We start from the raw sequence: 25619 nt of genomic DNA, 5'->3' as shown, positions 1-25619 counted from the left end.
TTCTTCTTAAAACACATGGAAGCCTATATAAAAGAAAAATACTGGAAAAATTTTAACAGTGATTACAGACAAAACATATGTACAGGGTGGCTTTTGAATGTTATCTCTGCTGTAAATGAGTTGACAAGGAATAAATTAACTTCAACATGGACAAACACAACAGTGCATTTCATTTTTGGTTCAAAACTAAACACAAGCATAAAATAAAATGAAGCAAATTAAAGAAAGTCTGTCAAAGTGACCTTGGAATAACAATGAACCATTCACAGTGTGAGTAGAAAAGAAAAAAAAACCCTGAAAAATGGATTTTTGTATCATATCCAGCTCACAACTCACAAATATAAAGAATAAGAAGAATATTTTTAGAAGTTAAAAAATATGCTCCTTGGCTCTGGTTTAAAAATCTCTTAGAAATGAGCATTTCTTGAGAGGGTATAATAAAACATTACCACAAACACTAGCTTATACTGAAGAGATGCTACTTATAAATAAGTCCTTTTTGGGTACCCATGGCTCATACCAGTAACATACAGGATGCTGAGATCTGAAGATCACGATACAAAGCCACCTAGATAGAAAAGAAACTCATCTCCAAATAACCACCAAAAAGCTAGAAATGGAGATTCTTCTCAAGTATTACAGCCTTACCCTTGAGCATAAAAGATCAGGGACAGTACCTAAATTTAAGCCCCAACCCTAAGTTCAATTCCCAGGAAAGTCACATGTGCATGTGTGTGTGTGCACGCACACATGTGCACACACACACACACACACACAAATGGATACAAATCTAAATTGATTCATGCTTTGGCCAAATTTGCTTTAGTACAGATGATTTGCTAGACTGGGAATAATCTGGTTTGAATCAGTATTTTAATATAATCAAAGAAAAATGCTTCTAAATTATAGACAATATATGATATATATACATGTACATAATATAGGTGATAATTTCTTTAAAGATCACAATATGTATGCAGGAAATGGAATAAAAACATTCCTAGTAATTCCCATACAGCTGGTAGAAAATGTTGTATATATGATCTAATGTGCATTTTTCTGAGGTAGAATAATTTTCTTCACAGTCTTTATATCTGAGGGACTGGCACAGAACCTCTGTGAAAAGGTAAAAAAGTATGAGGGAACTCTGAGGGGAGAATTTTGAACACCTCTGAAAGGTTTATTCAACAGATAAGAGGTTTAGAAATGTGACAGTGAACTCGTTGCAGCACACAGAGGCAAGGACGGTGAGAACTGAGAACAATACTTCCATGTCTGAAGCATGTATTACAAGCGAGCTGGCACTAATCATGAAAGCATGTTATTTCTGCTCATTAAAGTATGATTGTGATCAGTAATGTAACACATAGGCTCTTACTCAATTCAAAATGAAGTGGAAAGAATGATTTTTTCGCTGTCATTTGGGACATTTTGTAAGGAAATTCAGAGTTAGTGCCACGATTCATTGCATTCAATATAGCACAGACCAGAGTGCTTCCAGAAATGAGAAGGCTGAAAGCTTTGGCTGAACAACTTTAAAACAAAATCAGGGAACCAGGTGACTAACACTGTGAGAGTTAATTAATGATTCTAGAAATTCAACTAAGTTCCTTCATTCCCTTTCCATTTCCTCTGTACACAGCTCCATTCATGTCTAGTTAATTGTGAAAAACCTCCAAGCACAAAATTCCTATTGGGACTCCTTTTCCTGTAATTAATTTTTTGCTGTTTGATGTAAAGGTCCAAACTATAAATTGACAAGAAGCCAGCTGGTACAGTGATCAATTTCAAGACAATATAACTAATGAAAAAGCCTCAGCTCTGTTAGCTGAACATTTTGATTAGTGGGTTTGCGTATTTTGTTTCTCTAAACTGTAATGCATACTAATTTTAACTAGAAATTAATTAAAGTCTATCCGAGTCTCCATGCTGTGGAAGACTTTGTTTTTCTCAAGTTTATGTGTACATGAAATTAAACTATAGTTTAATGAGAACATTAAAAACAACTGGAGCTTCTATTCTGCATAAATGTACTAAAGACTATCTTTTAAAGGAAGCCTATCTTTTAAAAATCATGTGCTTTGGCTTGCTCAAGTCTTTCATTTTGTCCTTCATTCTCCAAAGGGTAGGGCAAAGTATAAAATAGTTTTCTAAATAAGGGCCCTGTGAATTCCCTTAAAAAATAAAGTTTCAGTTGTCAGCACCCCTCTTTGATACTGATCAGTTGGGGTGGTTATGGTAGTGGACACATTATATTTACTCTTCTTTTTTCACAACAAACTCCAATATGCTGCTGCTGCTGCATCCCAACTCAAATGCTTTTTTGAGGCTGGCTATTTCCCTCTACAATACTGAAGTCCTGACATCATTTTTGTTCTCTTACCTAAACCTTACACACCTTGTGAAATGCATATATATGTGCACACATGCACACACACAAATACACTTCAGTTGACTCATTATCTGCAAGTTCCATATCTATTCAACCAAAAGCAGATGGAAAACAATTTCCAGAAGGTTCCAAAAAGTAAAACTTGAATTTTGTTCCACACTGAGCTCTAAAGAAGTTATGGGCAGAGTAATCCTCTTGTCCTCTGTCCTTTCATAGAGTCCCTCTGCTTCTCCTTACTCCACAGCGCCTGCCACTCTGTACATGGAGTTAGGCCTGAAATAGTGGGTTCTGAATCTGTGATGCATAATCTATACTGCATTCCCAAACCCCTTTTGCCAATTTTTTTACAGTATACTAATTACTACTACAACAAGATCCTTTACATTGTAAGCAATCTAAATATGATGTGATATATATGGAAGGAGGTGTGAAAGTTACAGGGAAATATTTTGCAAGTACCTAAATTCTGGTATCTTGTGATGCCATAAACCAATACACGTCAGAGAACTAAAAACAAATCCCCATCAAAACTTTTGACACTTATTCAATCTACTCAGTATCTCTTTACTTAGTATTTCTACAAACAAATGGTTTGATTTCTGATTTCTCCAACAGAGCTTTTCACATCTCATGCTTCCTTTAAAAAATATGAATCTCATATACATTCTACACACCACAAGCCAATATGTTAGTAATGCACTGTTAAAATGATATAAAATAATTTAATTTTCTTATGTGTACCATATGCATAATATATGATGATAATATATACATACATATGTATATATATATATCACCATGATTCTCTTCTTATAAAACCCATAATCTAACAAGGAATGGAATTGATAACTATAATGAGAGACTTCTTCCTAATATGTGGGTGTGGTGAATGGATTCAAACAAGGCATAAAGATCAGTGAAAAGTTAACACTCCTAAACATGGCAGAGGAGAGAGACGAACAGCCAGTCCTCCTCCACATGCAGATAATGTTAAGGCATCCAGAAGGCAGTGCAACCAGAGAGAGGAGGGCAGCTGTAAAATTATATTGCTATCAACCTTTCAGTCAACCCTGAAATTACAGAAAATTTCCTTTCTTATTAAGAATCACAGAGCTTCCTGTACTCGTCTATAGCATAGCCTACTGAAACATAATTGTGAGAGTAGGTGAAATTGCCTGCGACAAAGGCAGTGGGTAAGCTTGTTAAACAATCACACACACACACACTCACCAACATGTAAGTATTTTACCTGTGAATAGGACATAGGTATAAAGATTCCACACTGATTTATGATACACTAGTAGTAATGGGGTTTAAATTCTGAGCATTTCACTTGCCACAAAAAGCACTCCATACTATTTGAGCTGTAAATGCAGTACCTTCTGTTTCTTTTTTTTTTTTTTTTTTTTGCCAGTCTTGGGTTTAGGTCAGGGCCTGAGAATTGTCCTTGGATTTTTCTCAAGGCTAGAACTCTACTACTTGAGCCTCAGCACCACTTCTGGCTTTTTCTAAGTATGTGGTACCAAGGAATTGAACCCAGGTCTTCGTGTATGCTAAGCAAGCACTCTACCACTTGGCCAAACTCCTGGCTCCCTTCTGTTTATCTTTTTAAGGTAGGGTCTTGTGTTCTGAGGCAAAGCTGCCCTGGGTTTTCCAGACTTCTATCCCTATCTACCACGCAGCAGAGACCTTGCATGATCTTTGAGAATATTCCACTAACCTAAAACTTTTATCATGACCTATGACTTAGGCATAATATAATTCTTTTTTTACTCAGGAAAACTAATTTCTAAAAATAAAACAAACCAAAGAAAACCCAAAGAACCATTTTCTACCTGTCTTTATGGCACCAGCTCTAAGTTTTGTCTAGTGATTTAGGGTGTAAGATTGCTCAGTGCAGATTCAGTAAGGAGAAATGATGATCAGGTTTCACTAAGCTTTAGATTTCTAATCTCCAATATGTAGGCAATAGAGACATTTGATTTTGTTCTGTTATGTTTATAGACAACTTTTTTTGTACATGGATATACATACTTAAATAAATTTAAGGTATCTGTGTCAAATGTGAAAGTGTATGACAAATACCTACATTCTCTTCCATTCTTCAGTATCTGAATGCAGGAAAAAATGACACCATCACAGGACAAATATCTTACATGTCTAATTAATATTACTTAATATAAAATGAATACTTACATTAGATTTTCAACAAGATAAACAAAGCTGCTTGAGATATATTGAACAGCATGCATAAAGAGTAAAAAAAAATCCAAATCGTTCTAATTATACAAAGAGTAAAAATAAGCACTCAGTATTATGGCATAAGAGTTACCTAAGTCTCATGAAAACTAAAATATGAATGAATATGAAAAATAGTTCATCAAGCTTGTCCTCAAAACTTTACAAAGGATCATTAAATGTGTCAGGTATTTTGGAGAAAAGGAAACTTTAAACATTTCAAATGACAGATGTCAAGACTCATGAATATCTAAATATTCATAACTTGGCAGACATTCTATACTAAAATCTGGTAATATATACATACTTACTTTAAAGTTATTCCTGAGAGCCATTAAAAATCTTACAGGATTAGTAGGAGTGTAAGGTGGCAGTGTGTGTGTATGTGTGTGTGTGTGTGTGCACGCGTGTGCTCAGATGCATACAATGGAATATTGCATAGTCATATAGAAAAAGAATAATGTTATTTGCAGGAAAATGAAAATAATTTAGGATTGCCTTTTAAGTAAGATAAGCAAAACTCAAAAAGCCAAATATCATGCTTCTTCTCATGTGTGAAAGCTTTCCTTAGAAGGCTATGTACCCACTGATATGTACCACATACATGCACACATACACATGTGTGTTTACATACATGTAATGTGGTTCTCCCTAGAGACTGACTAGGGAACTGGGGAATGGGTAAAGGAAAATGAACAATGAATGAAAATGAAAGATGAATAATTTAGCAATACACTGAAATTTAATAATAATGTGGGATAAAGAATTTCAATGAAAGCGTATTTTTTATTTTTTGTCCAATATGGGGCTTGAACTCTGAGTCTGGGCGTTGTCCCTGAGCTCTTCAGCTCCAGGCTAGTGCTTTACCGCTGGAGCCACAGCGCCACTTCTAGTTTTCAGGTCATTACGTGGAGCCTCGTGGTCTTTAGTGCCCGGGCTGGCTTTGAACTGTGATCCTCGGATCTCAGCCTCCTGAGTAGCTAGGATTATAGGTGTGACCCACCAACACGTGGCTCAAGAAAAAGTGTTGAGTAATAGGGAGGTAGGGATTCAGGAGAGAGAATTAGGCTCCAATAAAGAGTAGAAATTGGGTTGGAGAAGGATTTAGTTTAACAGGGAGAGGGAAATGTAGAGAAATAGTTAAAATAATTTGTGAGTATAAAAGTACACACAAGAAGAACAGAAGTGCTGGATAGAAATTGGAATACATTATAAACATAAAGACATTTTACTTCGTAATTAACACCAGTGCTAAAACAAAAGTATTTTAGGTTCCATATCCTATCATCAAGTTGTAATGACAATATACTTTGATAGAAAATATTTTATATGAAATGTGCAGAAGGTAGAAAGTCTTTTGAAAATTAGTAAACATTTAAAAGTCACCTTTTCTATCTTAGGTATAATAATTGTATCTGTTTTTCCACTTAATCTCAACAAATCAAGACACCCCTTAGAAAAATTTTATTATAGTGAGTCCTGGGTATAGCCAAAATTTCTTTAGTAATCAATACCCTGCTTAACAAACAGAATTCAATATGCTATATGTTAATTCTGTTCGTTTGTACAATATTATTTATCTCACAAGGAAACATATGTATAATAAGCAACAGACAGATTTCAGACCTTTTACCAATTTAAACCTAAAACCTTGAACGTCAAACTTTTTTTTAATGAATGGATTTCCTTGTCTTTTAGTGATGGGTGTCCATAAAAAGTAAAAATGGAATTTAAAAGCATCAGCTCTTTATCCTAAGCTGTCTGGCTTTTGATGTTATATTTGCTCAGGCAATCCTTGCCCTCATTTAGTCAGGGGCAGCATAGATCAGCAAGGAAAGAAGAAAGGAAGCAAAAAGAACAGAATTAACGTGGAACTAGGTTGATGGTCATTGGAATTTTTTTAATTTTCAAAATACTATCTTTTAAGTAACTGTGAAATATTTTCCAAAGAATAAGAACTCATCAATACAATTATGGTTAGAATATGTCCCTCAGGTTCAAGGGTTGGAAACTTAATTCCCCAATTCAATAATATTGAGAAGTTGGACCTTTATGAGGTGGTTAGGTTAATGCCATTATCTCGGGGCTGGATTCCTGATAAAAGAATGAGTTTGCCCTCCTTCCCTTGACCCTCAGATGAACTTTCTCTTTTCCTTCCATCTTTCACCACGGGATCACACACCATGAAGGCCTTGGTCACATGCAGGTCACCTGACCTTAGATTTCTCAGCCTCTAGAAATGTAAGAAATAAATCTCTATGCTCCACAGTTTTCTGAGTTTCAGGTTAACTGTTAAATCACCACAGAACATTGTAAAAATGACAGAAAAAATAGACATAATGCCTTTATTTTATTCTGTGCAATGGAACATTTAGGTACATGGAAATAAACAGGCCCAAATTGTAAATTCTAAAAGTAGAAACTACACATTGATCTGGAAAACCGAAATGATTTATCTGCAAGCACTACGGTGAGGCAGTCCTTGGGCAGAAGTCCAAAATGGGCAACATGAATGATGCAGAGTTTCTCAAGCTTTTAGGCATTCTGGGTTCTTTGCACTCTCTCCCTTAAACGCTGCTGAGGAGTCTTCTGTGTACCCATCCTCCAGCACCTTGAAATTTTCCTTGTATAGATTTCCTTCTATTTAATCATATGCTGTGGGATTCTGGAGAGTCATTGAGATATTAAAATGTGCTAAAAATATTCTTTTCTCCTTCAAGGCTCAATTTAAGCTCCCATTGTCCTCAAGCCATCTTATGACGTGGTGGCTCCCGTGGACCAGTCTTCATGCCTGGCCTTCCCTTTGTCAGTGGTCACTTAGTATTAATTTTTAAAACATGCAATGCCAGAGCTCTGCACTCAACAATTCTAGCTTGAATGGTTGGAAGAGCTCAACCATCTGTATTTAAAGTTCCTGGGTAATTGTGGCACTTCTTTTCTCACAGCACAATATCACAGTCATGGTAGGTTCTCATTAAAGGCCAGCTCAAACTGGTTATCAGTGTGCCATGAATCAAATCAAGCCCATTACTTTTAGGGCTCTGCCATTTAAAATGTATGCTATTTGTGTCTCTGTGCATTTTAATAGAGCTTCAAGTCATTTACAACTGCTCACACTGAGAATTTTGCAGTTTTTCACAGCTCAATTTTATAGACTTCTAGGAATTGTGTTACGTTCAGTAAACTTGCTTCAACAAGCTAAGGGAAAAATGCTCAAAAAAAAAATTAGCACTCCTACTGTTCAAGAGAGTGTATTTTCTCTTCCTATAACTGTTTCAATTCCAGCACTTAGCAGGGAAACATTTAAATTTTTATTGTATTCCTATTTATCAAGAAAAAAGAGAGAAGAATTTACAGGTTTGACACTAAACAATCACAGATGGAAGGCTTGAAGTAAGATCACACATTTTACATTGAACTCTAATGCGGTTATCAATAAATTCAGACTGGCACTTAGGACAAAATCCATCAAGCTTTCCTGTGGCTCTGGGGGGACTATAACATACTCATTAAAGAATGTCCCATAGAATTTTCAAATGCCAAAATACAATATAATCATATTGAGAAAATCCTTCAAATTTAGTAATGGAAATTTCATAATACTGCTGTGAGAGAAAATTGCCAGTTTGTAATTGTACCTCTTTCTCCACAGGTAGTGCTCATTATAAAAGCTGAAATAACATCATGATAATGAAATTCCTAAAGAAGAAAGCTGCAGAAACATATATACACATACCACAATGACCTACATTAGAAGAAAAAATAGTTTGTTCCCTGTCAACATGATTTGTAGTAGTATAGAAATCTATTTATACATTTATAGAGATTTGTATCTAAATCCTTTATATACAAACAATATATAGAAAACTGTACAGGTGTCTGAATTGCTTTTCATTTACAGATAAAAAAAATACTTCAGAAAGTGTCTGATGGTGTCTAGAAATAACCTCTTGAACCTTTGCCTTGTTTCTTAGGTTTTAAATCCAAGTTTAGTTGCCTGGCTGTTCACTGTGATTTGAACTGGTGGCTAACGGTAATTTTTTTCTAACTTTACATCTCATTTTCCATCCTCCCAAACCTGCTTGCTGTGTCTTCCAGAAAAAAGGGATAGTTTTATATACCTGTTTGTAAAGATCTAAGTAGAAATATTATCAAAATCTCATTTCACATAAAATATTTTTTGTTTAGTTATTTACCTATTATCTGTTTCATAAAGAAAAAGACATTCTTCAGATTGAATGTATGACTTACAAGGCTTGTCTTGCAAAGGTAAATTCTAATTAACCTGTTAAGTATTGAAGTGAAAGAAAATTTAACAATACATAATTGAATATTTTTTACAGAAATTTGTCATGAGTGTAATTTGGTAAGTTTGTTCCAAAAAAAATATTGATGACAAGAAGAATCAGGATGAACTCCTAACTTGTCTACTCATTTCCAGCTCATGATTGTTCTATGAAACCATTGGCATTTCTAAAATTATGAGCAAGATCCTACCAATGTCAAATGAGCAGGGCACTCTCAAATAAGCAAAGGGAGAAGACAGAAAAGACGAAAAAGACGACTGTCAGGTAGTAAAGCAAAAACATTGCCCCCTATAGTGCACATAAGGGATGATTTTAAAGTGTAAAGTCCAAATTTAATCAACACTCATTGTAAATACTATGATTTCAGTTACCATGAGGCAAGGTGGAGATTTGAAAAGTATACATAAAAACTCACAAAGGTAATTCTTTTTGTTAACTTATCAAAGTATATATGACAGAAAATAAGAACAATCTTCAATCTTTACATTCTATAATTCGTTATACAAAATATACAAATCACACTTTTTTCCTTTCTCTTTTTTCTTTCTCTCTCTGTCTCTCTCTGTCTCTCTCTCTCTGATTCTCTCTCTCTGTCTCTCTCTCTCTCTTTCTTTTCTTTCTTTCTTTGTTGGTCCTGGGACTTGAACTCTGGGCATGGTCGTTGTGCCTGAGCTCTTCAGCTTAAGGCTATTGTCCTACCCCTTAAGCCACCCTGGCACTTCCAGTTTTCTGGTGATTAATTGGAGATAAGAGTTTCAGGGACTTCGTAGTGCCCAGGCTGGCTCTGAACCACTATGCTCAGATCTCAGAACCCACAGTAGCTCGGATTACAGACATGAGCCACTGCACCCAGTTCAAAATTTTTATAATTTACAATTTGAAGGTGAAAACCATATTTGCTCAGCAACTAAAATTATAATTGTGTGGATATATTATGTATTAATTTTAAACAAGCACAAATAAGAGAGAAAGGGTTGAAATTGGATGGGGTAGACGAAAGACATGATTTTGGAAATTTGACTTCTGTAATTTCAATTAGAAGTAATTGTGAATGTAGATTTTTGCATGCACTTTCACTCATTTCCACTTAAAACAAAAAGAAAAACTATTCTTCATTGGGCTGGGAACATAGCCAGTAGTACAGTGCTTGCGTAGCATGCATGAAGTTCTGGGTTCAATTCCTTGGTAGCACGCACACAGAAAAATGATGAATTGGCACTGTGGCTCAAGTATCAGAGGTCTAACGTTGAGCAACTTGTGTCCAAGGACAGTACTCAGGCCCTGAGTTGAAAGCCCAAGGACTGGGGAAAAAATTATTCTTCATCAAAGAAGGAAGATAATGTATACTGAAAAAGTAAGTTAATGAGTATATTTAACATGACTGAATAGATAAATGAATGAGTGAGCAAACAAATTAATAAATTTATTGATTTCACATTTTGTTATTTAACCTACAATATAGCCATACCACTCCTGGGCATCTACCCTGATCATCATAACCCAGGATATGGTAAGGATACCTGCACAGCCATGTTCATTGCTGCACTACTCACAATAGCCAAGCAATGGAAACAACCCAGATGCCCAACTACAGATGAATGGATACAAAAAAATGTGACACACACACGCACACACACATACACACACACACACACTGGAATTCTACATAGCCAACAGACAAGATAAAGTGATGGCATTTGCTGGGAAGTGGATGAAACTAGAGCAAATCATGTTGATTTGCCAAGACCCAGTTAGCTTTGGAGATATGAAATACTGAATAAGATGAAAATTACCCTTACTTAATATCACAAATATTAGATTTATCTAGGAGGATGTTTAGGTCAAAGTTTTTAACTATGATTTTTGTTAAATTCCATGTAAAATAGGTAGAGAGTACTATATCAATGTGTGGCATGAATCACAGGTCTATCGTGAGGCTTTAGATAAAACTTCCTATAATAAAAAAGAGGTGCAAAGATTTGCTCAGGCATAGGCATGCATGTTGGGGTGTGAAGAATGAAGTCAGTGGAACAGCAAATGTTACAGGCTAGAAGAGACTGGTGCATGGACTGTGTGGCTGGAATAGAATGACCAAAGTGACATCTAGCAAAGACCTTTCCTGAGATCTGACAGCTCCATTGCAGGACACAGTAGTTACCAAAGGCTGTAGGTAGAAGAGTGACATGATCACAAAATGTAAATAGGTAGATAGATAGATATATAGATAGATAAAATTAAATATTATTTAAAATACAAATTGAGGTATTAGGAGATTATTAATTTCAGTTTACAGAGATGTGCTAGATTTAGATATAAACAAACCTGTACAATTTCTACATCAATGAATAACCTCAAAATTATACCTGAAAAAATACTAAACTTAATACCACGAATTTATCCAATTTTCCAACTTTACGCAAAGGTAGACACTGGTATTATTCTACTTCTTTGCTTTTTTCACCACAAGACTTTATTTTTTTTTCTTTTTGAACTCTGAGTGCTGTTTCACATCACAACAATATTATTATAGTTTAATTTTGCAGCTTGCACATGATAGACTATTTAAAATTACATTTTCATGTTTGTTTTCAACCTAAAGGACAAGTAAAAATATTCTGTGTGATGTCATCTTGAATGTTTTTTTAACGCATTTTTTTTTTGCCAGTCTTGGGGCTTGAATTCAGTGCCCAGGCACTGCCCTTGAATCCTTTTTGCTGAAGGATAGAGCTCTGACACTTGAGCCACAGAGCCACTTCCAGTAATTTCTAGGTATGTGGTACCAAGGAAACAAACCAAGGGCTTCGAGCACACTAGGCAAGCATTCTACCACTAGGTCACGCTCCTGGCCCCTGTTTGTTAATCTTTTAAATACAGATTCGATCTGTGTTTCAGTCACTCTTACCCATAAAATTGAGATAGCCTTCTCCACCAAGGGCGTGAGTGATGAGCCGGATCATCTTGTGGAGCTGTATTCCCCGATCAATAACTGGAGTAAAAGGAGCTAGAACACTCATGTTCGTGTACATTTCAGCATCCATCAACCAAAATGCCAGTGTCTTATCACCGACCAGGGCCTACAGAAGTAAAACACATTGAGATAAGTGAAGAGCATGGTCTGGAGAAGTTGTCATTTATAAAAGAATTTATAAAAACAGGTAATTTATACAAGGTTACACCAAAGGAAAGCAAGGCAGAATATGTGTGTAATTTATCAGTAATTTTGTGTATTTTCTAAGTTTTTAAAAAAAATGTTAGAGATACGATATTGACACATTTGTTTTGAAAACTGACTTTATATTATACTGCTTATTCATAATTTTTTCATTCTTATTGTATTTACTGTTTAACTTAATAAGTCACTTTATATGGATGACTGCAATTAAAAATAGTAGGAAACTCAGAAATGCATTGAATGTACATAGATGATTATTCAGTAATGACTCCATTATTAAAAAAAGAGATCATGATATAGCAAATATTCACGTGATTTCTGCCATACGCTCACCATTATACCACATTAGCTTGGGAAAAAAATTAATATTTTCTTAAGTATAACATATTTAATAGCTAGTCTGTTTTTCATCAAGATTTTTTTTATTTTACATATTTTTATTGTAATTAATAGAAATGTTACATTATATTCACCAGACAGAAGGTGCATTACTTCACAAACATTCAAGATTTTTTAAAATATAAAGTCAGCTTTAAAAAGAAAGGTATGCCAGAAGTGGTAGCTCACACCTAGCTACTCAGGAGGCTGAGATGAGGATCAAGGTTCAAAGACAGCCCAGGCACAAAAGGACCTGAGACTCTTATCTCAAATTAACCTCTAGAAAATGTCAAGGGTAGGGCAGTAGCAGGGAGCTGAAGAACTCAGGGACAACACCCAGGCTTAGTTCAAGCCCCAGGACTGGAAAAAAAAAAGAAAAAAAGAAAGAAAGAAAGAAAGAAAGAAAGAAAGAAAGAAAGAAAGAAAGAAAGAAAGAAAGATGTTCATCATCAAACAAAAGCATAACATACAGTGAAATGCAAAGAAGAAAGTAATGTAAAGTCTCAGTATGCCATTACAATTATTTTCACCTGTGGAAATCACTTTTTCCCTGTAAATGTATTATGCCACTAATTTATTTTAATTCAATTGGTTATTTTCATATATTTTATTGTAATTAATAGAAGGGTTACATTATATTCACCAGAGAGAAGGTACATTACTTCACAAACTTTAATACCCTTTCTCATGTCTTGGTCTCCATTTCCCTTCCCCCACCCTACCCCCCTCATCTTGTTTTCCCCACTTCCCAATCCCAATTCAATCGCTTTTCAAAGTAATGCTATATTATCTATAGCATCCATTCTAGTCATGCCTTTCCATTCCTTTCAAATTGTATTTCTATTCATTTGAAATAGTTTGAATATATATGGATGTTTACTAGAAATACTGATTGTTTTTAAAATTTGTAGAGAACTTTTTCAACATTTACAGATAAAGCTAATTTTCATATTAAATTTCTCTCTTAAAAATACTGCATTGTAGCATTGTTAAAAATCTGTTTATTAGGGCCGGGAGTTTGGCCTAGTGGTAGAGTGCTTGCCTAGCATGCATGAAGACCCATTTTTGATTCCTTGGTACCACATACATAGAAAAAGGCTGGAAGTGGTGCTGAGGATCAAGTGGAAAATACAACAGGCTGCAATAGACAATGAGGTACATAAGTAGTTAGGTACAGTCGTTAGGAAACCAATTAGCAGCTTTCTGAGATTGAAGAGAAAATGAAAGTTTGACAAAGGCATAAGAAAAACAAAAATAAAAATAAAACCAAAAAACTTTTCAAGGAAACCTAAGTAAAACTAGAATCATGTTGGATTCACACCAAAATTCTTCCTCATGACAAAGGAAAATATTTAACACTTGCAACTGACATGCGTGATGAATTAATTAAATTTGACAGGGTAAACATTGAATTGCATTTAGAAGCTATATTTTCTAGGTCTACTAGTGATCATACATACCTTACAGGTTTTCATGTAAGGCAAATGTACACAAAAATATGCTATCATTACAGCATTAAATAATAACAGCATGCATTTTGATGTTATTAATAATTAAGAATGTACAAAAGGTAAATATTAAGATAGAAGAAAGTAATTTATACACATTCCCTTACCTGGTCATGACTCTCTGCATAAGCAATGCACTTTTCAAGGTAGCGTCTGTTTGTGAGTGTGTATACTATATTGCCCATATTCCAATCTTCATCTTTAAATTCTTTAAGTAACTAGATATAGGAAAGAAACATAACCTCTTCAGCAAACTGCTATTTTTCTTTTTGTAAATATTAATCTGAGAACCACTATCAAATAGGTCTAAATATGATGTGCATGCAGGTAATAATTTACCCATACAATTATAATGTAGTTGAAGCTCTCATGGAAACAACAGCTTTCATTCTAACATGTAAATGAAGGTGCTAGCGCATGTGTGTCTATATGTGTGCTTTTCTTTTCTAAGATCTTTGCAATCTTCTCCAGTGGTAACTGGAGCATATCAGATTGATCACATTTCCAGTTTATTTTCTTTAATTTAATTTATACTCTCACTTATTCAAGAATCCACCTTTCTCTGGTAAATACTTGTATATGATGCTGTTGATCCATTTTCTTCCCATATTGTACCAGAGTAACTCTTGTTTAATACATTCCCATCTCTATGCACATGAAAACCTTCCCTTTCTCTTAGTATGACAGAAAATCTGATGCTCTTCTCAGTGTTATATTTTACCTCCAGACTTTTGGTTATTCAGTATTCTCTTTCTTTTTGGATTACTTTTTGTTCAAACTGTCTAGTGAATTCTATAACAGGAAGAATTTTAAGATGGCCCAGGATTCTTGTTTCTTCCTACTTATATCTCTGTGTGAACCCATTACCTTGAATGCCAGAGGACACTTTGATTATAATAATACTCTTTTTTTCTCTGAAGAAAATGTTAGACTATAATTTAGTAATGCTTTAAAATCCTATATTTTATGTGTCTTGTGGAACAATGCCCCCAAAGTAAATGCGAACTTTGGTTCCAGAATGAAAACGCAAACATGATAACTGTGTGGATAAATCTTCAGATAACATTTCTAAATTTGTATTTGTAAGTATACAACTTATAAAAGTACATAAACATCACTGTTTCATTGTTTAACATATAACTTTTTGGTATTGTTAACTAAGGTCCCAATTAAGCTATGAATGTATTTTTAAGTAATTATATAAAATGGAAGATGACACTGGTCATCAGAGAAGTTATATTCCAGGACAGGATAGTCATAGCTGTATAATGTTCTGCCTACAATAGTACCTTAAATATACAAGGTATTAAAATGTTTATTAGGTTAAATATAAAGATTTCTGTAGATAAATCTACTTCAATATCCCATAAAGGATATAGCTCACTTTGAAACATGATAGGATAACCATTTTAGAATGATGTTCACTATGAAATATTCTTCATATCTACCTAATAACTGGTGGAAGCTTTTCAGCAAGAGGTTACAAATTGAGACTTGGCGATTATGAGAAAAACATATCTTTGAAAAGAAGAATAATAAAAAGGAAGACTGAGAGAAAATCTTATAGCAAGACAAGACACTAATAAAACCACATATTTTTTTTTCAAGTAGCATATATAAAGCAACTTTGAAACAGCAAACCCAGAACAGTTACCTGCATCTTTTTTTAACTTTCTCAGACTAATCGTAAATAAAATGCTTGCTTTTGAATGTGCTAATGTTTAGAGAATCATTATGACTAGAGGAGCATGGGTCAGGTTGGCGGAGGTTAAATATCACCTCTTGGTACTGCATCACTTCCTTGGAGTGAAAAAAAAATGTAGGAGATGACTGCAGTAACTGCATTCATCACAGTAGGTTCTGTTTTTTTTCCACACAAAGTGTAGCACTTACATGACTACAGAACCAGCTCCTGTGTAATATGATTAGTTCTATATACATTTGACTTCTTATACACAGTCAGTCTACAAGTACATAAACATATAAGGCCAAAGGAAAAAAGTACTATATGAAACCTAAGCTAAAAAGATTTTTTTTAATTTCTGGATATATGTATATAACATATATCTAAATAAAATTAAAACTATCTGAACTTTAATTTAGGCAAATTAGCCATGTGTCACTAGCTCTCCTCTAGAACATTAGCTATCCAGTAGGCTGAGAATCTGAGTACTACAATTCAGAACCAATCAGGACATAAAAATCAGAGAGTCTTACCTTCAATTAACAGAGAAACAAATAAACAAAACAGAAAGAAGAGAAATAGAGTTGTGCTTCAAACCGTAGACATCTGGCTACGAGCAAAATAGCCAAATAAGAGTGTGGAACTCTAAGCTCAAGTCAGAGTATCAGCAGAACAATAAAGTAAAATGATACTATATTGAGAAACAATGTATAAAATAATTAATTATTGTATAATTATCAATTATTCCTTCCTACTATCTGATATATATCCAACAAACTTGAAAATGCTAAACAGATAAATAGAAATTTGTTGAGGATAGCCCATATTGTGAAGCAAATATGGTGAACTAAGAAGAGGTTTGTTTTTTGTTTTTTACTAATGGATAAAGTTAAAGAGGAATTAATGACCTGAGGTAAAATTCCATATTTTTTTTTTTGCCAGTCCTGGGCTTTGTGCTCAGAGGCTGAGCACTAGCCTTGGACTTTCTCAAGGCTAGCTCTCTACCACTGGAGCCTCAGCACCACTTCCAGCTTTTTTTTATATATATTGCACCAAGGAATCAAATGCGGGTCTTCCTGCATGCTAGGCAAGCACTCTACCAGTAGGCCAAACTCCCGGCCCCAAATGCCGTAATTTTTAAGTACAGATGTTTCATACAATTACAATGATAATGCAAAATTCTATTTGTAGTGCTAATTTATATTCTCTATATTTTCTCTTCCCTGAACCATGAAAATGTACAGCCTGTTTATTATTTCTAGTAAGTTTTGAGGAACACATTACTAAACACCACAAGCATATTGATACAATAACATAAGTTAATTACAATACTAGGAAATAAATTGAAACAGTATGAATAAGCGCAAAATATTTACATGAGATATTACCTGAATCCATTTATCTGGAATTGCCATGGCTAATCGGTAATCAAAGCCAGCGCCTCCTTGGGAAATTGGAGAACACAAAGCTGGCATTCCTGATACATCCTAAAATAAGTACATAAGCATCAACAGTTCACATGCTTTGCTTAAATATTTTCCCAATTGTAAAGCTGAGGTATGGACACAATAAATAGGCTCCCATATTTCTGAGTTCTTTCAGTCATATAATTATAATATTGATAAAGATGAGATATTATCTCATTTTCACGTAAGATTTTTAATATTGCTGGATGGTATCTAAGTATATACAAATGTATTAAATGAAATGTGGCAAATGCAAAGGAGAACTAAAAAAGTATAGATTTAAGGAACTCAGAATGTGTAATTCTTTAAAAAAGCAAAGAAAAAGTTCAGCAAAATAGAAAGCCAGTAAGTGGGTACTCCAAAAGTGTGAAGACTTCCATGTACATGCTACAAAATTAAGAAGAGAGAAGGGAGGTAGGGGAGGAATAAGTGAGAAGATTGAAAGGGATGACACTGATCAAGATATACTGTATTCATAAACTAGTTTTCATAAATATAACTCCTTTGTACATGTTTTAAAGATTTTTTTAAAGAAAAGAAAAAGAAATTGAAATTATTTATAAAAAAATAGCCTTCTAAAGTTCTGATGAGACCAAATCACTAGAGCTGACTAGAAACAGATTAATATTAAAGATCAAGTAAAATTTCTTCTGGGTGCCAGTGGATCATGTCTGTAATTCCAGACCTCAGAAGGCTGAGGTCTGAGGATCATGGTTCAAAGTCAGCTCAGGCACAAATGTCTGTGAGACTCTTATCTCCAATTCACCATCAGAAAACCAGAAAGGGTGCTGTGGCTTAAAATAGTAGAAAGCTAGACTTGAGCTGAAGAGCTCAGGGACAGTGCCCAGGCCTAAAGTTCAAGTCCCACAACAGGATTAAAAAAAGAAAAAAAAGATAAAATAGAATTTCTAAAGAAAATATTGGGACATATTGTACATTTGTCTAAATGCTGCTTTAGGAAAAGAATCTACTGATACAAATAGTAAAAGACAAAAAAAAATGCTATTTTGAAGGTGTAGAGCTAGTGTCTATCCTTCAAAATTTTAAAGAAAAGTAACCATAAAACTCACCAAAGTAAATAGACATTCTGTATAAAAATGTTGATATCTACTTAAGTACCATATGATGGGTTGGTTTGTTTTCCAGAGCTGAGGACCAAACTCAAGGCCTTGCACTTGCCAGGCAAGGACTATTCCACTGAGCTAAATACCCAACCCCCCATATGATGGTTTTGAATAAAATTAATATACTCCTAATTCCTGAGAAATTATACAAGACGTTTATAACTATTCCTAAAGGGATAATTCAATTAAGATATTTTAGTTAATGAAATAATCATCCTGGACCGGGAGTTTGGCCTAGTGGTTAAAGTGCTTGCCTAGCATGCATGAAGACCCGGGTTCGATTCCTCGGTACCACATACATAGAAAAAAAAAGCTAGAAGTGGTGCTGAGGCTCAAGTGGTAGAGCTCTAGCCTTGAGAAAGTCCAAGGACAGTGCTCAGGCCCTGAGCTCAAGCCCAGGACTGGCAAAAAAAAAAAAAAGAAATAATCATCCTGAACAATAATTCAGAAAAAAAACATTTAACATGTATATTCTTCATTATACATAAATTCATATATATATATACTGAAGAATTTTATATAAATTGCATTGCTAATTCATAACACTACTTTCTTTTCTTAAAAAAGAGTTCATGAGGATCAATTCCACATTTTGAAGAGATTCCCATTAGACAGAAGTAGCGAAATTGAAGCTGTTTTCAATTCAAGTAAAATAAATTGAAGGCACGTCTCGCTTTTTAACAAAATTTAAACCCAGATAACATAAAGTAAGCTAACGTCTAAAGTTTCATTGGTAGAAAACACTAAAAATCAGACAAGGGCTCTCTAGATGATGAAACTACTTTACTTGAAATGAGTGGAAAGATCAATGTAACAATTTTAACTTTCAAGTATTAAATAATTGCTTCCTTTCTTCAGCACCCAAATCTGATTTGAATTGTCATTAATTGTTTGTAACAGGTTTTCATACATAGTTTTCTGCTTTGGATGGAAATAAAAATAATTGACAAACTAATTATTTTTTTGATGTCTGACAGACAATTAAAATACTAATATATAAATGGGGAAATGAAAATTTAAAATGAACTCTGATGATAAAAGAGAGTCAGTGTTAAGCATTAGCAAGACTTACATAATAGAACTAATAAAGGAAGATAGAGAGTATGAGTTTATATGGGGCATCGAGATTGAATTTTATTTTGGGGATGGCTTTTCTATTCTACATAAGTACTTATTCCAAGAATTTATGGCCACTGCTCTGTTTTCAGAAGGTAAAATGCCTGAAGACAAGAAAACTGTTCTCCATCTAGAGACAAAGAAATCAGCAATATATGGAGATCTTGGATTTGAGAAATGATGGATAGAGAGAAAGACAAAATATAATAAATGCTAAAAGTAGAAATGCCAACAAAATTAACATAACCCTAATCCTGCATCCTGTCTTTTGATAAAAAGTAGCCTTATCATTTTATATGACCAAAACTACACTTTGTATAGAACAATTTTACATGCCAAATTCAATTTTAATAATTCCTAGTTAGAGAACTCAGTAAACCAGGGGGATTTTAAATCTAAATTTAAATTAGCATAAGCATTTAGCAAACTTCTTAATTTACCACATTTATCACCAAGAGGGGAATTGTCAATTATGCATATACCAAATTATATCATTATACTGCCGCTTTGGGACAGTTAATCATGAACTTTCAGTAATCATAATAACTAGTGAACATTTGGCAATCTGAGAGCAATAACATAAACAAGAAAGGTAATAGAAGAAGAACAAGAAAGGCTTCAGAGAGGCTGGCAGGCAGTAATCCATGCCATCTCTCCTGATTAAACCAGAAAATAAAAAAAAATAATAAATCATCTCATAAACTGACACACACATTAATATTCAATTCTTTTCACTGAATGTCTTTGGGTGGATGGACCTGTCCACTGATTTGGATATTTTACTTTAACTACTGGCATTCTCTTTTTAACAACCGAATACTGACAAGTAATTAGCGTATATTATCTCCTCATAAGTAAACAATGAATTCTAAATAATGTACCATCCGTATAAGACAGCTGCTCTATAGTTAAGGTACAATTTCATTTTCACATTTATTGACAACATGAGATTAATTATGTAAATTCTGATAAAGCACTGACAAAGTTTTTTATTAGGGAGTCAAATAATAAGAGGTCACTGTGGCTTTACCTCAGCTATTGTTATTGACTCTGGATACAAAGTATGAGCCAAATGATTGGCCAACATGAGGTAAGTCAAGGCATCTTCATCTACTTGAAGTCCAAAATATTCACTGTAACCACCTGAAAAATCTTGACCTACAGAATAGGAAAATAAATGTGCACATATTAGGTCAATTACAGGTCTTAAATCTGGATAAATGACCAGAAATTAATAAGGCATTTTATTACTTTCAGACTATGTAATATGTTACCATCAGCAAAGATACTAAAATTGCATTTCAACAATATTCAGATATTGTTGCATATCAGATACTTTTGAAAAAATAGAAGTGTTATTTACTTTTTTTTTTTTTTTTGCTAGTCCTGGGCCTTGAATTCAGGGCCGCCTGACTGTCTTTGGGCTTTCTCAAGGCAAGAGCTCTACCACTTGAGCCACATCACCACTTCCAGCTTTTTTCTATGTATGTGGTACTGAGGAATCAAACCTTGGGTCTAAGTACTCTACCTCTAGGCCAAACTCTCATACCCTAATTAAACTTTACAGGAGAAATGTAATGTAATAGTACAGTTAAAGTGCCTTAGAGTTTTAAAATTTCAATATATTTTCCTAACAGTATCTAATAACAGAGTCCTTCTAAATAACACTATGAAACTTTTTGTTATGTAAAGTATGTGCTTCAATTTTTTACAGTACAGATTTCCTATAACAAATAATTAACTTTCTACTGCTTCTATATCCTGATGTTGCTAAAGTATATTTAATTTCAGGTTATCCAATACACTTTTCAGTATCTTAGTAATTTACTCTTAGTTTTTATAACTACATAAAATCAGTGCTGTCACCCTTTCCTCCCACAATTCTTTCTCTCCTTCTTCCCTCATACACTCTCCCTTCATTCCTTCCTTCCCATCTTCTTTCTTTTCTTTTTTCCACTTTCTTTTTTCTCTCTTTCTATCTCATTTTTGTTGTTGTTGTTATTGTTGTTAGTGCTCATATCTCAGTTATTAGAGAATCGGTAAAAAAAAAAAAAAGATACAACACAGGAAAAACACCAAATAACCAAGTTTATGTGGTAGTTCTGTGAAATGGCTCTTCACCTTGCCACTCTGTATTCACGTCTCTAGGGAAATATCTGGCAGTAAAAGGACAGGTGAGAGCTATGCAGGTCAGACTACTAATACATGGTCTGTTAGCAATATACCATCTCTAAAACCATAAGCTGATTCTCCAATGCGGAGTACAGAATTACATATAAATTGAGATCTAAAGGGCAGTGTACCACTGAGGAGGCATCCATGAAAAAAAAAAATCTTGAGTAAAAAACAAGGGGCAGAAAGCTGTGGCACAAAAGCATGGCAGGCTTCTGAAAGGCAGCAAATTCTTTCTTTTAAGGCCAGGATCATCCCCACCTGCCACAATCCACCTCCACGACAACACTTCACATCCAGCTAAGAAAAAAAACAAAGAAAGAAATGATGGCTCATCTGAACTTGAGCCCCAGCTATGTTCGTCAGATGGTAGTAGCTCCATATCTGCTCTTTTGCTGCCAGGAACCTCAGCTCTTGGAAAACAAGGTGGCCCTCCTGGGAAAGTGGTGTTTAAAGGAGTAACATTCCACTTGGGTACACTGAAGTCATTGGACCCTCTGGTCTGGGAAAGCACCTGGGTTTCTGCCAGGCCGTCTCCCCATTCTAGTAAATGAGACCAGGGCCCATTGCCTCCAGGGCCAGGAAGCTAAATTTAGACCCAGGGTTCCAGTCTGCCTTGCAAAAGGGGCCTAGCTGTCCCAACGACCTCGGGACAGTAGACCTTGTAAAGACAGCTGGACTTGAACCCTGTAGGCCAGTGGACCAGTGGGCCAGCTCTTGGCCAATGTTCTAGGCTTGAGCTCTGATGACCATTAGACCTTGGAAAATTATCTGAGTTTGAAGCCATTGTACCAAAGGACTGGGAAAAGGCAGTAAGGTTTGATCTTTCTGAACCTCTGCCTACTGTGGGAAGGGGTTGGCATCTACATCCACTCATTGGGCCACCTGGCCTTGAGAAATGAGCTAATTTAGGGTCTATGCAGTCAGAAGTCCTCGATCTGGAAGGGCATTTGGCTCTGGTCGGCCAATTTCTGAAGAACTGCTACCTGTGTTTGGGACTGTGGGGCCAGGTTTTCTTGCTCTGGAGGATGGGTTTACACCCATCCCAGAAGCCTGGGAGAAAGCAGCTGAATTTGTTACCCAAAAGATCTGCTGCTTTAGAATGTGGTTTGTTTGATTGACTAGAATAGTAAGTTCCATTATCAAGGTATATTTTAGGGTGAAATAAGTCGCTGCTTTGATGTATACATCTGAATCATAATTCAACTATTACATTTCCTTTATTTGTTGTAATTTATTTAAAATTACTAAACTGACATGGCGATGGGGAAATGAGGAAGGCATGACAGAAGGGCAAATGGTGCAACAAATACTGTCCTTATAACCTGGCTTACAGAATTTGGACAACTATTTAATCACTGAAAATCAATCAAATATTTAGTTGAAAAATGATACACACTGGAGGTCCAAAATAACGAATTGATATAGTTGTTATGTTGAAGAAAGTGCTAGTTGACTTCAATATATCCATCACCACCAGTGTTTTAGTGCATATGCCTCCTGATGTGTTTGTATGTGGTTTGTGTATGTATGATAAGTTTCCTTAAAAATAGTATTATATTCCAAGTCTTTCCATTTCCTAACAAATGGGTCGATGTCATTCTTTCTGATAGCAGCATAGAATTCCATTGTGTACAAATACCACAACTTGTTGATCTACTCATCAACTGAGGGACATCTAGGTTGGTTCCATATCTTTGCTATGGTGAATAATGCTGCAATGAACATTGTTGTGCTGGTGGATTTAGTATGCTCTAGATTCTGGATGGTTGGGTAAATGCCAAGTAGTGGAATTGCTGGGTCATAGCGGAGTTCTATGTTTAGCCTTTTGAGGCACTGCCATACTGTTTTCCATAGTGGTTGAATGAGTTTACACTCCCACCAACAGTGTAGTAGTGATATCTCCTGGCCACATCCCCTCCAGCATCTGTTATTATTCGTTTTCCTGATCCTGGCCATTCTTACTGGAGTGAGGTGGAATCTTAGAGTTGTTTTGATTTGCATTTCTTTTATGACCAGAGATGTTGAGCATTTCTTCATGTGTCTATAGGCCATTTTTGTTTTTTCTTCAGAGAAGACTCTCTTTAAATCTTTGGCCCATTTTTTAATGGGATGGTTGTTACTTTGGAGACTAGTTTGGGAGTGATTCAATTTTTTGAGCTGTAGATATATTTTAGACATGAGGCCTTTGTGTGTTTGTTGGTTGGTGAAGATCTTCTCCCACTCTGTAAAGTGAAGTAAGCCAGACTCAAAGGAACATAGGCTCAATGGTTTCCCTCATTTGTCATAACCAGTAGAAACCTTGGGCTCTACTAGCAGAGATCTGCAATAGAGCAAAACCTTGATACATAAGGCCATATAGTATGAAGCTAATTGAAAGGACCTCCAGGATATTGAAACAAAAATCATATAACGAATGATTGTTATCCTTACTGTACTATGCTATCTCTCATCTCCTTTGCTGTCCCTTGGGTATCTCATATTGTTACAGTACTTCACTTTGTTATCTGATATATTGAATTTATTTGTATTTGATTATTTGAAATTTGATAGGGAAGGGGGGAAAACCAAGGTGGAGGAGGGGGGGGCAATGGGTGGGAGGGTAATGGGTACCAAGACATGTGAAAGGGTATCAATGTATGTGAATTAATGCACCTTCTATATGGCAAATATCATGTAACCCTTTTATTAATTACAATAAAAAAATAAATAATGAAAATAATAGTATTATATTCCAAACAAATATTTGCAAAATTATTCCAAACATCATGCTAGAGATTAATTTCTAGGACAAATTATTTATCTACTCTCTGAGAGTCTTATCTTTTGATCAAAATGCCCCCATTTGTATTCCTTTCCAGCTTCTGGTATCTACCATTCAAATACCAAATTCTTAGGTCTCATTTTGTTTTGCTAAAGAATTTTGAAAACAGTGGATATTGTAAATCTTTTTTTTTTTTTTTTAGTTGGTCATGGGGCTTGAACTCAGCTTGGCCACTGTCCCTGAGCTCTTAAGCTGAAGGCTACCACCCTATCCTTGAGCCAAGCCTCACTTCCCCTTTTCTAGATCCTTTTGTGCCCAGGCTGGCTTTGAACCTTGATCCTCAGATCTCAGCTTTCTGAGTAGCTAGGATTACAGGCATGAGCCACCTCACCTGGCTATTATAAATCTTATCAGTGTTATTTTTTAACTACATTAAGTTTTTTTTCCAAGATATGTTTTAATGAATTTCTCATTATTGCTTACATTCACAAATTAAAACCTGTTTCTTAGGGTTATTATAATCGTAATTTTTCTTTTGTAGTACATACCTTTTCCTTATATAGTTTCAAGTTTTAAACCAAGTAAATTTACATTTGAAATATGCATAGCCTCTTCATATAAAATGTGTAAAATGATATTTGCTTATACATTTCCAAGTATTTTCTTGGATAATTTTTCCTCACTTGTTTCACTATGAATGCTCTGTGTTTACACCTTGAGGGTAGGGTAGTACATAGTTTCTTTAAATTCTTTAAAGGTGTGTATAATGGCTACTAAATTACTAGGATATACAGGAAAGAAAATCATTATCTTGTATTTACTGGTAGAAGGTATTTATACATTACCTCTTGCCAAAAGAAAAATCAGCAAGGAAGACATATATAATAGGAGAAATAAAAATAAATACACTAAGAAATGGTCATTGTAGTTTCTATAATTTATCATTTGCCTGCATATAATCTTTTGATAAAGTAGTAAATAGTAAAAGTGTTCACTGAATTAATAAAATGTCAGGTTACATACCCATTCCATGATGGTGATACAGCATGGATGTAACACCATCAAAACGAAATCCATCAAAGCAATATTCCTCCATCCACCATCTTAAGTTTGATAAAAGGAATCTTAGAACTTCCCAGCTAAAATATTAGACAAAAATATGTAATCAATTTTGTTTCTTATTTCTATATTCTTGGTTCTGAATATTGATTAGAATTATGAATATATATCTCAGAAGCCATCATGATCCAAGAAAATATTCAAGATCCAGAAATCAACTAATAAAATATTCATTTGAT

The 25619-nt window shown here is 34.7% G+C and overlaps 1 protein-coding gene across 2 annotated transcripts in view; it reads right to left on the bottom strand.

Moving 5' to 3' along the window:
• Positions 1-25619, bottom strand: part of Gbe1 (1,4-alpha-glucan branching enzyme 1) — a 210950-nt gene that overhangs the window by 36860 nt on the left and 148471 nt on the right. For both annotated transcript variants that reach the window (XM_090347887.1, XM_090347879.1), the window contains 5 exons: positions 25345-25460; positions 20416-20543; positions 17068-17166; positions 14103-14213; positions 11840-12011 (listed from right to left, as the gene is read on the bottom strand). In XM_090347887.1, coding sequence (XP_090204013.1) covers positions 11840-12011; positions 14103-14213; positions 17068-17166; positions 20416-20543; positions 25345-25460 — 626 coding nt within the window. The remainder of the gene's footprint in view (positions 1-11839; positions 12012-14102; positions 14214-17067; positions 17167-20415; positions 20544-25344; positions 25461-25619) is intronic.

The sequence above is a fragment of the Megascapheus bottae genome, chromosome 1, assembly GCF_031878675.1.
Source record: "Megascapheus bottae isolate mThoBot1 chromosome 1, mThoBot2.hap1, whole genome shotgun sequence".
Lineage (NCBI taxonomy): Eukaryota > Metazoa > Chordata > Mammalia > Rodentia > Geomyidae > Megascapheus > Megascapheus bottae.
Note: the sequence above shows the minus strand (reverse complement) of the source record. Positions and strands in the feature narration are given on the sequence as shown.